A 13,280-nucleotide genomic window follows, 5' to 3' on the forward strand; every position below is an offset into this window, starting at 1 on the left:
ATTAATAACAGAAATATTTGCTGGGAAAAACTTATATGTATATAACTTTATTAAAAACTATTATTTATATTTGAAGGAATATATTTTTTATATTAATATAATTTCAAAATATACATATATTTATAGTTTTAAGTTTTTTGTTAATGCTCAAGTACAATGTAAAGTTGCAATTATTACTTCAACTGTACTTTCAACGTTTTTACTTTTGAGTAAAAGTTTTTACTCACAATCCATACTTTAAGTATAATTATTTAACAGTAGCTTTGCAGCAGGTAAATAAATACAGATGCAAAAGAATTCAAAACTTCCAACAACTTTCCAGAACTTTACTGAGATTGAAGCAGAAGAAACAGGTTTTGATTCACAGAATAATCAGGCCTCTCCAAAACCAAGGTTTTCACTCTGCACAGTTGAATCAGCATACAAGATAATATTAATATTAATATTGAGTTGTGAAAGGTTAAAAGGCCACCGGTTCAGAAAATCAGCTTTATGACGTTTGTGTAAAAGTGAATTGGCTGCGGCGTCAGTGTTTGGTAAGAGTTCATCTGAACGGGTTTCTGCGCCGAAGGAGTTGTTGGTCCGGTTGTTGAACTATTCGTCCGTTTTGGCCTCCATCTCCTCAGCGTCGTCGTCTCCGTCCACCTCTGCGTTCTCTCGCTCCAGACGCTCCAGCTGCCGCTGCAGTTCTGTCTCGTCTGTGTCCGTCACCACTTTGGGCTGAAGAGAAACGTGCATGAGAACAGGATTTCACAGTGCTTTTTAATATCACCTTATGTGAAATTTAAGACCTAAACCTGTAATGGAAATACACATTATATTGCATAAATATGTGTAATATTTAGTGTTTAAATGTAAAAAAAAAATAAAAAAAAAATTAATCAGTCATAAATTATATTACTACGATATACAGTAAACGTTTCATATCAGCAGATAACAATCCACACAAAATATCCCCACAAAAGTTACCGCATCTCCAAACTATTTATTCTGAAGCAATATTTTAATCCGTGTTTTATCTACACATCTAAATCAGCTTATTTACCTTTATAAAAGCATTCACCGGCCATTGACCACAAAACTAAATCACGGTCAATCTCAAAAAAGGCTCGTTTGTCGTAATTATGCTTTTAGATATAAGTTTGTTTCGTTTACAGTAAAAAAAACAGTTATCCTTTAATGAATATACAAATGAGAAATGTTATGGGGAAAATGCATACTTTTAAACATACTAAACTACCAGTAGATGGCGGTAAATCCCTTAATGAGTCGTTGAGTCATTGATTCAACTGATTCGTTCAAAACGCTGAATCATTTAGGAGTAAGACACTGCCAAGTGTTGATTTGATCCTTGTTTCCAACTATTTTCTTTGGTGAAATAAAACAGGTCCATCAGACAGAAGATATTTTGGCGGTAATGTGACCCAAAATATTTAAGACCCATTGAATCTGAATTTAAGACTTTTTAAGGACCGATGGAGACACCCTGGAGAATGCAATCGGAGCAAATACTTTTATGAAATGTGCAAATATAATGCGTTATTTCCTTCTTTTATGCTGAGTTTTTTTAAAAGCAGTTTAAAGGATTAGTTCACTTCCAGAACAATAATGTACTCACCCCCTTGTCATCCAAGATGTTCATGTCTTTCTTTTTTTGAGGAAAACATTTCAGGATTTTTCTCCATATAGTGGACTTCTATGGTGCCCAGAGTTTGAACTTTCAAAATGCAGTTTAAATGCAGCTTCAAACGATCCCAAATGCGGTTGTAAACGATCCCACCGAGGAAGAAGGCTCTTATCTAGCGAAACGATCGGTTATTTGTTTTACTTTTTAACCTCAAACGCATCTTGTCTTGCTCTGTCTGAACTCTGTGTATTCCGGTTCAATACAGTTAGGGTATGTCGAAAAACTCCCATCTTATTTTCACCCTCAACTTCAAAAATCATTTCAAATTCACCCCCCATCGCCACCCAGTGTTTGCAAAGTGAACATGCAAAGATGATCAAACACCCTTAACAAAAAAGGTAAAACAGCCGATTTTGAAGTTGGAGGGAGAAAATAAGATGAGAGTTTTTCGACATACCCTAACTGTACTGAACCGGAAAAAAAGAGCAAGACAAGACGAGCGCTTGAGGTTCAAACGTATATAAATTGTAATCAAAAAAATAAATGAATAACCAATCGTTTTGCTAGATAAGACCCTTCTTTCTCGGCTAGGATCGTTCACAACCGCATTTGGGATCGTTTGAAGCCACATTTAAACTGCATTTTGGAAGTTCAAACTCGGGGCACCATAGAAAATCCTGAAATGTTTTCCTCAAAAAACATAATTTCATGAACTCAAAAGCAATGTAAAATAGAGTCAATGTGTGTTTCAAGTGTATTCCATGCTATTTAGTCAATGTATGAAGCTCTGAAGCGTCTGACCTCCATCTGGACATTGAAGACTCCGCGTTTCTCCTCGATGCGGTCCTTGATGGCGGACATGGCCTGGTTGAGCACTGACAGACCCTCGGTGCGCTCCAGGGTGGTTGTGGTCATGACGTACCGTGGCGGTGCAATCAGATTGATCTGAAAGGATATCAATGCACACTTTTAGTTACAGAATGGCAGGATATGAAACTGGAAGAATAGGATTTAAAGGAAGTTGATCCTACTTTAATTGGCATGGCCTCTGTGGAGCAGTTAAGCCCTGCCCTCAGAGCTTCTTTGACAGCATCAATGCCTTCATATCCATAACACGCCACCTCAATGTCTGTATGGGAACAAGCAAATGTCATGCTAAACATACGTTATTGTAATATATGACATAAAAAGAAGAAAACATTTCAATAAAATAAATCAAAATGTTTTATTTATTTGCTAACACTATGCAGTAAGGTTCATTAGTTAACATGGACTATAAATGAACAATACTTCTGCAGCATTTACTAATGCATTATTAAAATCACAAGTTGTGTTTGTTAACATTAGTTAATGCACTGTGAACAAACATAAACAACTGCATTTTATTAACTAATATTAACATTAATAAATTGGGTAATAAATGTATTGTTCATTGTTTGATCACGTTTGTTAATAAATGAACTAATGTTAACAAAGTATACCTTATTTTAAAGTTTTTTAGCAATTTTTTATTAATTTCATTATGATTTTAATCATTTGTTTTATTTTTAATCTGCTTTTTATTATGTATTGTGTTGCTTCATATAGTGTTTAATGGATCTGAGAGAAATAAATTTTTTCAATTATTTTTTAAATTTTAAATTTAAATATATTTGTTAATATATTAACACTACCATTCAAAAGTTTGGAGTTAAAAATAGTCTTGACATGATAATCATGATTTAAATTTTTAAAATGTTTAAAACATTGTCAAATTTGTTCATAGTTCATATTTTTTGGGAAAAAAAAATTGATAAATGTTATTTTTCAGAATTATTTGATGAATAGCAAGTTCATAAAGACAGCATTTATATGAAACAGAGGTTTTTTGTGACATTATAAATGTATTTACTGCCACATTAGCTCAGTTCAATGCATCCTTAGTAAATAAAAGTATTAATTCATTTAAAAAATTCTCACTGATTTCAAACCTTGGAATGGTAGCATTTATATATAATGTATATATGGATTTTTTTTTTACATTTTGAAGCCCCATTGAATTTTTGCATTTGAAAACATTTTAAAAAGGCAGGGAATAATTGAAAAGAGAAGTTAAAAAGTAAATAAAATATATATGTATATATTATTTATACATACAACTATTATATACATAAATATATTTATTGATATAAAAATATAAATAACTATTTTATTATATGTCTTAAGTTGCACAGGTATATTTGTAGCAATAGCCAAAAATACATTGTATGGGTCAAAATTATCGATTTTTCTTTTATGCCAAAAATCATTAGAATATTAAGTGAAGACCATGTTCCATGAAGATGTTTTGTAAATTTCCTACCATAAATGTATCAAAACTTAAAGCAATGGTTCGGAGTAGATTTGACTACATTGCTATGCACTCCGAAGCCCATCTAAATGGCCCATCTGAAGTTTTTTTTTTACCTTAGTCGAACATTGACTGAGATATTTGAGCTTGTCGAATGGCTTGCTACTGCCATATATGGTACATGTGATGTATCTCGTAAATTGCACCACTGAACGTGCAAGTAATCTTACCAAACTTCTACAGTAGTGTAAATAGAGTATGTACTCACAAAACGCTGCATTGTAAAATTTGTAAGTCCACCATGAGTGTTTTAAAAACAACTGTTACCCGATCCCTACTAGTCTCAAAAACTATATCACGTAAAAGTCCACCTACTACGTCTGTGTGCATGTCAACGTAGTAGGTGGACTTTTACGTGCTTTTCCCAAACCAGGAAAGTGACGTCGACGTGTCGCCATTTGTAGTTTTTGATGCTAGTAGGGATCGGGTAACAGTTGTTTTTAAAACACTCATGGTGGACTTACAAATTTTCCAATGCAGCATTTTGTGAGTACATACCCTATTTACACTACTGTAAAAGTTTGGAAAGATTTGTACTTAAAATTGAAATAAATATAACAAAAATGATTAATAATAATGGTAACACTTTACAATAAGGTTCATTAGTTAAACATTAGTTAATGTATTAACTAACATGAACTAACCATGAGCAATACATTTGTTAATGTATTTACTAATCTTTATTAACGTTAGTTAACGGAAATACAGTTGTTCATTGTTTGTTCATGTTAGTTCACACTGCATTAACTAATGTTAACAAAATTTTAATAATGTATTAGTAAATGTTGAAATTAACATTAACAAAGATTAATAAATGCTGTATAAGTCCAGTTCATTATTAGTTCATGTTAACTAATATGGTTAACTAATGTTAACTAATGAACCTTATTGTAAAGTGTTACCATAATAATAAATAAATTGCAAAATAAATACAAATACAGTTTTTAAAAAATTTAAATACTTTTAATTGTCTGCATTGTGAAAAGTGCAATACATTTTTCAGATAAATACCTGCTCTGATTTTGACAGCCTGTGGAGTGAGGCGTCTGTTAATGTTGTCGATGAGCACGTTCCTCTCCTCCTCTGTCAGATCCAAGCAGTCCAGCATGGAGGGATCGCTGGGAATAACACCAGACAATAAATAAGCTAAATATTTTTACATTTACTTTGAAGTCTTTTTTTTAAGTAGGGGTGTGACGAGACACTTATCTCACGAGACAAGATTTTTTACTTTTTTAAAAGAAATCCTCAATGATTAAATATATAGGAAAAACTAGTATTTTATTCAACTAAAAAACACAAAATCCCCTCACATGGAAGTCGGCGTTATGTTTCTACCAGTGTTGTTTTTGACAACCATCTTAGATTTAGTCTTAGTCTTAGTCTTTTAGACTAAAATGATTATTAGTTTTAGTCCAATTTTAGTCACTTCTAAATGTGATAGTTTTAGTCCAATTTTAGTCGACGAAAAGTCAAAAAGGTTTTAGTCTAGTTTTAGTCAAAAAAAAAGGGGAAAAAGTCTTTTAACAAATTAATGTAGGTCAGTAAGTATTTTGCTGTTGGGTAGTGTCACTTATAAGTTGTGAAAATAGCAGATCTATAGTTCAACACAATGTGAGCTTACGGATCGACAATCACCAATAATTACAATAATGAAGGAATGTTTTAGACATAAAAGACATATATTTGAAATACACCCATAGGTCCTCTCACCGTTTGTGACCACCCTGTGTGCTAACTGCCGCCATCATGATTAATCATCTGTCTGTCTGAGTGACAACAATGTGACATTTTGAGTGCAACCAAACAAGGATGGACTGCTAAAATGGCGTGCCATACTAGTATGGCAAAGAGTATTTAATGCTAAAACGGCTTGCCATAGCAGCAGATACTTTTTCGGTTTTGATTGGCATGCACAATAAGCAAAATAAATGTCTGACGGAGCACCCACTAACATTTTCGTCTATTCTAGTCTCGTCAATGAAAACTCACACACGTCTCGTCATGTTTTAGTCATCAACGAGCCAATTTTATCTCGTCATCGTCTCGTTATCGTCATGAAAAAAAGTGGCGTCAACGAAATGATTTCGTCATCGTCATCGTTGACAAAAACAACACTGGTTTCTACAGTAGCCCTTAACGGACAAACTGCTCTACAGATCGCGTTTCATCACTGTTGTTCTTGCGAAAAAACACTGACACAATGATGAACAAGTAACAGTAATATTCCTAACGACGTTAGGAAGTTTGCTGCCGTAATATGGCCGAAGCAGGCGGAGTATTATCAGAAATGAGTTCCCAGCTAGTTTAGCATTTGCACATGTGCTGCGTGGTATTACTGCTCCTGCTTCGGCCATATTACGGCAGCAAACTTCCTTGACTATTACGCCGGAATGGAAGTGTAGTTCCTAATCTTATCAGCCTAGAAACTCGCAGCTTTGCATTTCCACCGGTCTTAGTACACGATATAACTACAGAAGAGTCAAGTTTTAAATAGGACAAATATGGAAACTCGTTGGTCATTTTTGAACGCGATGCTATTGGTCTAATAGGATTCAATGATCTATGCTAAGCTATGCTAAAAGTGATATCGCCAGAACAGGAGAACGGCTGAATGGATTTCAAAACGGTAAAACTCAACTTATTAACTCGGGGGGGGGGGAGTTGGAGAATGAGCCTATTTCCAAAAAAAGTGGAGTGTTCCTTTAAGATACTTTCGTTTTGATCGCTACTGTACAATAAGTGTTTATACTCAAACTACAAGCTTTTATCCTAGTACTTCTGTTATTCTGTTGTTAACAAAGAAATAATGATGATTATGTGGTTAAAAAGACTGTTAGTGTTGCTCTTTCTGAATCAGCTGTAGCAAGAGAATGCACCTGTTTCACATCGTAAGCATCAGTGGAGCATGTGAAGCAGTTGTAATAGATTCCACTGAATCGTTCCCATTCAGGAATAAGATCGCATGGGTGTTTGAATAGAGATTGTGATATTTTAACGATTAATCGTGCAGCTCTAATGTAAACACTGCAAAATGTTTTGCATTAATATCGTCACGTTCTCGCGAGACCAGTCAGATATCGCGGGACACGTTGGATCTCGCGAGATCTCGTGCCACAAGATCTAATCACATCCCTAGTTATAAGTGCTTAAACACTCACGACACGGCCTGTTTGAAGACGTCATAGGCGCCGTATCCAGGTTTCTTGTATTTCTCGTCAAACACCCATGCGGTTCGCTGGAACAAACTCTCCAGCTGTTCATCCTTAGTGTACTCCAACACTTCAGCCACATGCCGTAAAATACTGTACACCTATAGCACGACAATAACAATGACATCTTCAAACCACAGAAAAAAGCAGCTCATTTGAATTTAGTATTATTTTTTAAATGCATACTCACTGTTTTAGATTTGGTGAATTTATCCTCGCACTTGATGGCTTCTTCCGGAGACACTCTTCTCTTGGACAAATCGATGTATCCTAAAGACGAAAAACAACTCAAAATCAACTCAAAACCAGGGTTGGAAATAAATGGGGCTTGTGACAAAAATGCCCCACAAATTTAAGATAAAGGGGCAAAAATTGACTCTGATGGCTTCGAAAAATAATAAAATGTAAATTTGTGGAATTACATTTTGATCTGTACAAGTTTTATGTGTTGTTTTTTGCATTGACACTTGCATTCAGCGTTTAAAATTAACATTTGCTTAGCTCAAATAACATTTTATGGGCTGGGCGATATGGCCAAAAAATGATTACGATAATTATCACAATAAATGTCAATTTTTAAAATTTCTTTCAAGTTTAAAGGCAGATTTTTGCTAGTTGTAAAAACCAGACACAACCAGTTAAATGTGGCTTTAAAATATTCTCTCTGGTCAGAACATGACAAACACTTCAAGGCTTTTGAATTCTTCACACTTTTTCCAGTCAACAAAATAAATATTGCTTAGTTCTGCATGTTTTAATGAGTAATATTGTTTCAAATCAAGAAACAATTAAATAATATTAATAAAAATATAAGATTTTTTTCTTTTAGAAATGCACATTTAATAATAGCTTGAGTTAGGATGCAGATGTAGATTTATGTTTATTATCAAAATCCGTAAAAAGTAGTAGCAGCCTCATTTTTATATGATGATTTTTTTGCTATTATTCTGACAGTTTGAGTTGTTTATTTATTTATTTTAATTAACCACTGCTCTTCTATTGTATCATCCATAAAGCAAGATAATAACAGTTAAAATACACAAAATATACACAAAATAACAAAATAAACAAAACAAGCACCTCATTACCATTGTAAAAATGTAATATGGTTCCTAGGTATTTGTTTAAAAAACAGTAGTCTAAATACATTTAGTATAAATGCATATACGCTATAGCTTAAATCACAAAAAAATACTGCAATTATATTCTATTACTCCTCCTTCAATACATTTAATACATGTCATATTATTGATATTTTTTGGCTAGAAGAAATTATGAATGGCTGGAAACCTAAAAATTTAGTAGCCAAACTGTCTGGCGAGTGAAAAGGTTAATTTCAATCCCTGATTACAACCAATCACAGATGTTTCTGTTGAGCTAATAAATGCAATGGAGGTGTTTCGATTAGTCAGCGCTCATGTCAGCGATGACAATGGGCAGTTCAGTAGGTCAATGCAGAAAACAGGTCAGTCAGAGGCATTTTTGCATAACTTGAGCTAGACTAGATTAACTTCATGGATTGACATTAGCCAGAAGAGCCATCTGTGAAGCCAGAATATGATGTTTCCCCAAAATCCAGACACAAAACATGAAAACATTTCTATTCTAATTATCAACACTAGTGATCATTATTACAAATCAAGAGCAATAATCGAAAATAATGATCATAATATTATATTTGTTATATATTTATAATATTTCTATTCCTATTTTTATTCTACTATTTTATTATTATATTTATTTTATTATTTGTACATAATGTAAATTGTAAGGTCTTTTTACAACTAAAATTTATTCCATATTTCTCGATATTTCTAATTTGTAAAATTCTCTTATTTCTCCATTTTATACTGGAACTTCCCATCTTTTTAAATTTGTAGGTTATCAGAAGTCATATAAGCATTTCACTTCATATCATACTGTGTATGACTGTGTGTGTGACAAATACAATTTGAATTTGTTTTTTCTTCTTTGAACCTTAAAATACATTTAAAAAGGATATAGCATACAGATTTTTATTACATTAAAAATAATATTTTTTATGTGACTTTGAAGACAACAGCTTGTTAAAAATATACAATGAGATTATATCAAAACAATGCAGGTGATACCTAGAAATTCTTTATTGAGCACAAGACTAACTTTAAAAATATATATTTTTTGCTACTCACTGTCAGAGTTTACAACCGTTAAAAACGTTTCCATTATTGTAAATGAAAACCTTTTTATTTCAGCTAGATGCCAAGACAAAATTACCCATTTTAACTTAATTTAATTAAAATTTAATTTAAGTCTGATTCTGATTAAAATAACTAAAACAAAAATTGATAGAACATACATAATGTACATAATATCTTGGCTGAATAAAAGCATTGATTTCCTTACCTCAAACTTGAACCTCAAACTTTTGAAGAATAGTGTATATATAAATCGTTTTAATATAAATGCACTACCGTTCAAAAGTTTGGGGTCAGTAAGACTTTAAAGAAGTCTCTTATGCTCATCAAGGCTGCATTTATTTGATTAAAAATACAGAAAAAAACAGTAATATTGCAAAATGTTTTTACAATATAAAATAATGTTTTTTATTTTAACATACTTTAAAATAGAATTTATTCCTGTGATGAAAAGCTGAATTTTTATCAGCTGTTACTCCAGTCTTAAGTGTCACATGATCCTTCAGAAATCCTTCTAATATGCTGATTTATTATTAGAATGATCAATGTTGGATAATATCAACAGTTGTGCTGCCAAATATTTTTTGGAACCTGTGATTTTTTGTTTTAGGATTCTTTCATGAATAACAAGTTTAAAAAGTGCAGTGTTTATTCAAAATATAAATATTTTATAACAATGTAAATTATTTATTATTAACTTCTAATAAACTTTTAATTATTAACTTAATACATCCCTGGTGAATAAAAGTATTAATTTCTTAAAAAAAAAAAAAAGAAACAATAAAAATGTCCTGACCCCAAACTTTTGAACGGTAGTGTACATTTGTTGTTATTATTAACAGTTTAAAGTATTCTAACTTATTTCAGTAATTGGTTCAATTTAAGTATCGGACCTTAAAGACAAAAAAAGATATACATTAATTAAGATAATTCTAAAAATTGCCCTTAGAAACGTAAAAAATATTTGCATGTCTGACAGACTCACCCTTCTCTTTGTCCACCCTGATGACCACCACGCACTCGTTGCGTCCGATGCGGATGAGTTTGTTGATGGAGCGGATACGTCTGCGGGACAGTTCGCTCAGCAGGATCATGCCCTCGATGTTGTTGTACTCCAGCAGACTGACATACGCACCCATCTCAGCGATGGAGCGAACGTTCACCATCACCACATCCTCCACCTCCGGGAAACGGTGCTGGTAAAACCTACAGCTGAGGCCTGGCATCTCTACACAACACAATAAACGCATAGTATCATACCTAGGCTTTAATTTAACCCTTGTGCGCTCAAAAAAAAAAAAGTTACACATAGGTGCAAAATGGACAAAAATGTCCATGTCCAAAAACTGTCATAAAAATATGATTTATTAATGTTTTTTCCACTTTCACTGATGTCGATTTTTAACCAGCATCTGTTCTATCCATAGATACCAAACATTCATTAATTTTCAAAATTGTAACCCTTTAAATGCTGGTTTGTTTGGATAATGCCAAAGGTTTTTTTTTTTTTTACAAATGAAAAATAGAAGTTAATTTCCATTTACTAAATGCTTTTTCTTTGCTTATTAGATTCTTGGGTGTGTCAGTGAAGAACAACATTACTTTTGAGGCATTTATATTTGTTATGTAGTGTTAGATTAGTTTTTTAAAAAAATGTATAAGCCAAATTTGAAAAAATGGCACAATCTAGTAAAAAATAGTAAAAATGTAAAATTTGAAGCCTTGCTGATAGAATGAATGCCTATTAGCAAATATTGCATCATTTTATAGTCAAATGGCCCTGGGTTAAAAAATTGCAGTTTCAATGGGTTTCAATGTGGACATTTTGTCCTTAAGGTCCTGAGTGTGAGTATTTTTTGTACGGAGGGTAAAATAGATTTTTTTTGAAGGAAATGAGGGTGAAATATTAAAAATTCAATAAAAATAAACACCTGAACTGAAATGGACAAAAATGTCCATAAGGTCACACAAGGATTAAGATATTTACATTTATTTTCTGTGTTTACTTATGTATTTTTTGTCTTTTTTTGTTTGTTTGTTTAATTAAACATTTTTTTAATAATATTTTTTTTTTCAGGATTTTTATGTGACTTTGAAGACAACAGCTTGTTAAAAAATATACAATGCGATCATATCAAAACAATGCAATTGACAACCTATATAATTCTATATTGAGCACAAGGCTAACTGCATTCATTTTTATCAGATCTGATGTCTTGAGAAAAAAATTAATTCATAAAAAAAAATCTTTAAAAAAAAAATATATTTATATTTTTTTTGCTATTCACTATCAGAGTTTAAAACCATTAAAAACATTTCCATTATTGCAAATAAAATAAACTTTAACTGAAATAAAATCTTTTTATTTCAGCTAGATGCCAAGCCATAATTACTTATTTTAACTTGATTTAATTAAAATAACTAAAACAAAAATTAATAAAACTATATATATATTTACATCAAAGATGTTAAGATGTCCACGTCAAAAGAAATTTACAAAAGTGATTTTATGCCCATAGAAAGCACATTAAATGTAACTAAAGTGTCTACTTTTAAGGTTTCAAATGCGTTTTGGAGAATAAAATGTCAAAATTTGGGTGAAATAATATTACACTGTCATTCAGTGTAACACAATATTTACGTAAATATTCAAACAACATGCTTATTCTGACCTGTACATATTAAAATATATAAAGAAAAAGGGAGAATATAAAATTTTATTGTTTTAAATGAGTAAAAAAAATCTTACTGACAAATTGGCAAAACCTAGAATAGTGGCAAATTTGAAAAATGTGGAATTACAACTAATTAGTATTTAAGGCTGAAAGTATTTCATCTTTTATGATGTCATAAATTGATTTTTGTTGTAAATATGCCTGAGAAGATTGATATAGTGAGTGTCTTCTGTAAAGCAGGGAAAATTGTTTATTAATTTTTTGCTCAGTAAAACAAAAATGTGATTAAATTAAAGAGAAAAACAACTACAATTTATATGGATATTAACAAAACCTACTAAAATTAACAAAACATGCAACAAAATGACTAAAAATGTGACTTAAATGAAAAAGGAAGATTTGAAACAGATTCAACATTTAAAAAACTATAATAGCATATTAAATAAACCAAAATAACACTGCTTACTATAGTACAGTATTTCATTTTATTTGATTAATTTATCCATCTGTTCATTTTTTATTTGTATTTTTAATGTCATTATTTAAATGTCAATTTTATTTGTCAGTCTACTTTTATCTTATCTTATGTTAATTATTTTTTTACCCATACTCTTTTTCTCTAAACGTGAAAACCTATAGTCCACAGTATTTTGTATATTGTAAATATGTTGTATTATGTGTAGTTTTGGTTCAGTGTTACACTGTTCACATAATTTACACATTTATTTTCCTGGAATTATTAAAAAGACATCTATCTATGTATCTATCTATCTGTTCAGGCACATATCAACCCGTTTATTGATCTGTTTGTGCATCTTCTCTATATGATCTGCTCATCAGTGTAAAGTAAATGAGCGCATGCGGCACATGCTGTCTGACAGCAACCTTTAAAGCCCTCATATCATCCCAAACACGAGCTCAACATGAGCCGAACTATCACGGAAGTAAATGTAACTCAGTCCCACCTGACAGGTGTCACAATCAGCTTACTTTAAACCCTTAAAATCTCCAGAAACTGTAGTTTTCTGAGAGCGTCAGTTGGCCATTGATCCTGCGATCATAGAAAGAATGAAGCCAACAGCGGGATGTTGCGTCAACATGGCCGCGCTCAATCACACTTCAAAATAAAAGTCACTTATACATTATACTTAATTCTTTATTAACAAATAAATTACCTATATAGATAAATAAAAATACGTA

General features: G+C 31.8%; 1 protein-coding gene across 2 annotated transcripts; it reads right to left on the reverse strand.

The window, feature by feature from the left end:
* Positions 1-312: 312 nt before the first annotated feature.
* LOC141295879 (eukaryotic translation initiation factor 2 subunit 1-like) lies at positions 313-13,150 on the reverse strand. 2 transcript variants are annotated; one of them, XM_073827159.1, is made up of 8 exons: positions 13,071-13,150; positions 10,391-10,633; positions 7,419-7,498; positions 7,178-7,329; positions 5,028-5,134; positions 2,659-2,756; positions 2,429-2,572; positions 313-720 (listed from the first exon to the last, which is right to left on the reverse strand). In XM_073827159.1, the coding sequence occupies exons 2-8, from the start codon at positions 10,629-10,631 to the stop codon at positions 595-597; spliced, it is 948 nt and encodes a 315-aa protein (XP_073683260.1). In that variant the 5' UTR covers positions 10,632-10,633; positions 13,071-13,150; the 3' UTR covers positions 313-594. The 2 variants fall into 2 exon arrangements, with proteins under 2 accessions (XP_073683260.1, XP_073683259.1); XM_073827158.1 differs by having other exon boundaries at positions 13,046-13,147.
* Positions 13,151-13,280: the final 130 nt, after the last annotated feature.

This window comes from Garra rufa, chromosome 21 (assembly GCF_049309525.1).
Source record: "Garra rufa chromosome 21, GarRuf1.0, whole genome shotgun sequence".
NCBI classification, from domain to species: domain Eukaryota; kingdom Metazoa; phylum Chordata; class Actinopteri; order Cypriniformes; family Cyprinidae; genus Garra; species Garra rufa.

Bases quoted from the DNA above. Each gene is read 5' to 3' on its own strand.
- LOC141295879 (XM_073827159.1), bottom strand. From the start codon at position 10,631: ATGCCAGGCCTCAGCTGTAGGTTTTACCAGCACCGTTTCCCGGAGGTG. The intron at 7,499-10,390 runs GTGAGTCTGTCA...TTTCGTCTTTAG, and splicing joins CAGGGTGGACAAAGAGAAGG to GATACATCGATTTGTCCAAG. The intron at 5,135-7,177 runs GTGAGTGTTTAA...TGTTATTCCCAG, and splicing joins GTCTTCAAACAGGCCGTGTC to CGATCCCTCCATGCTGGACT.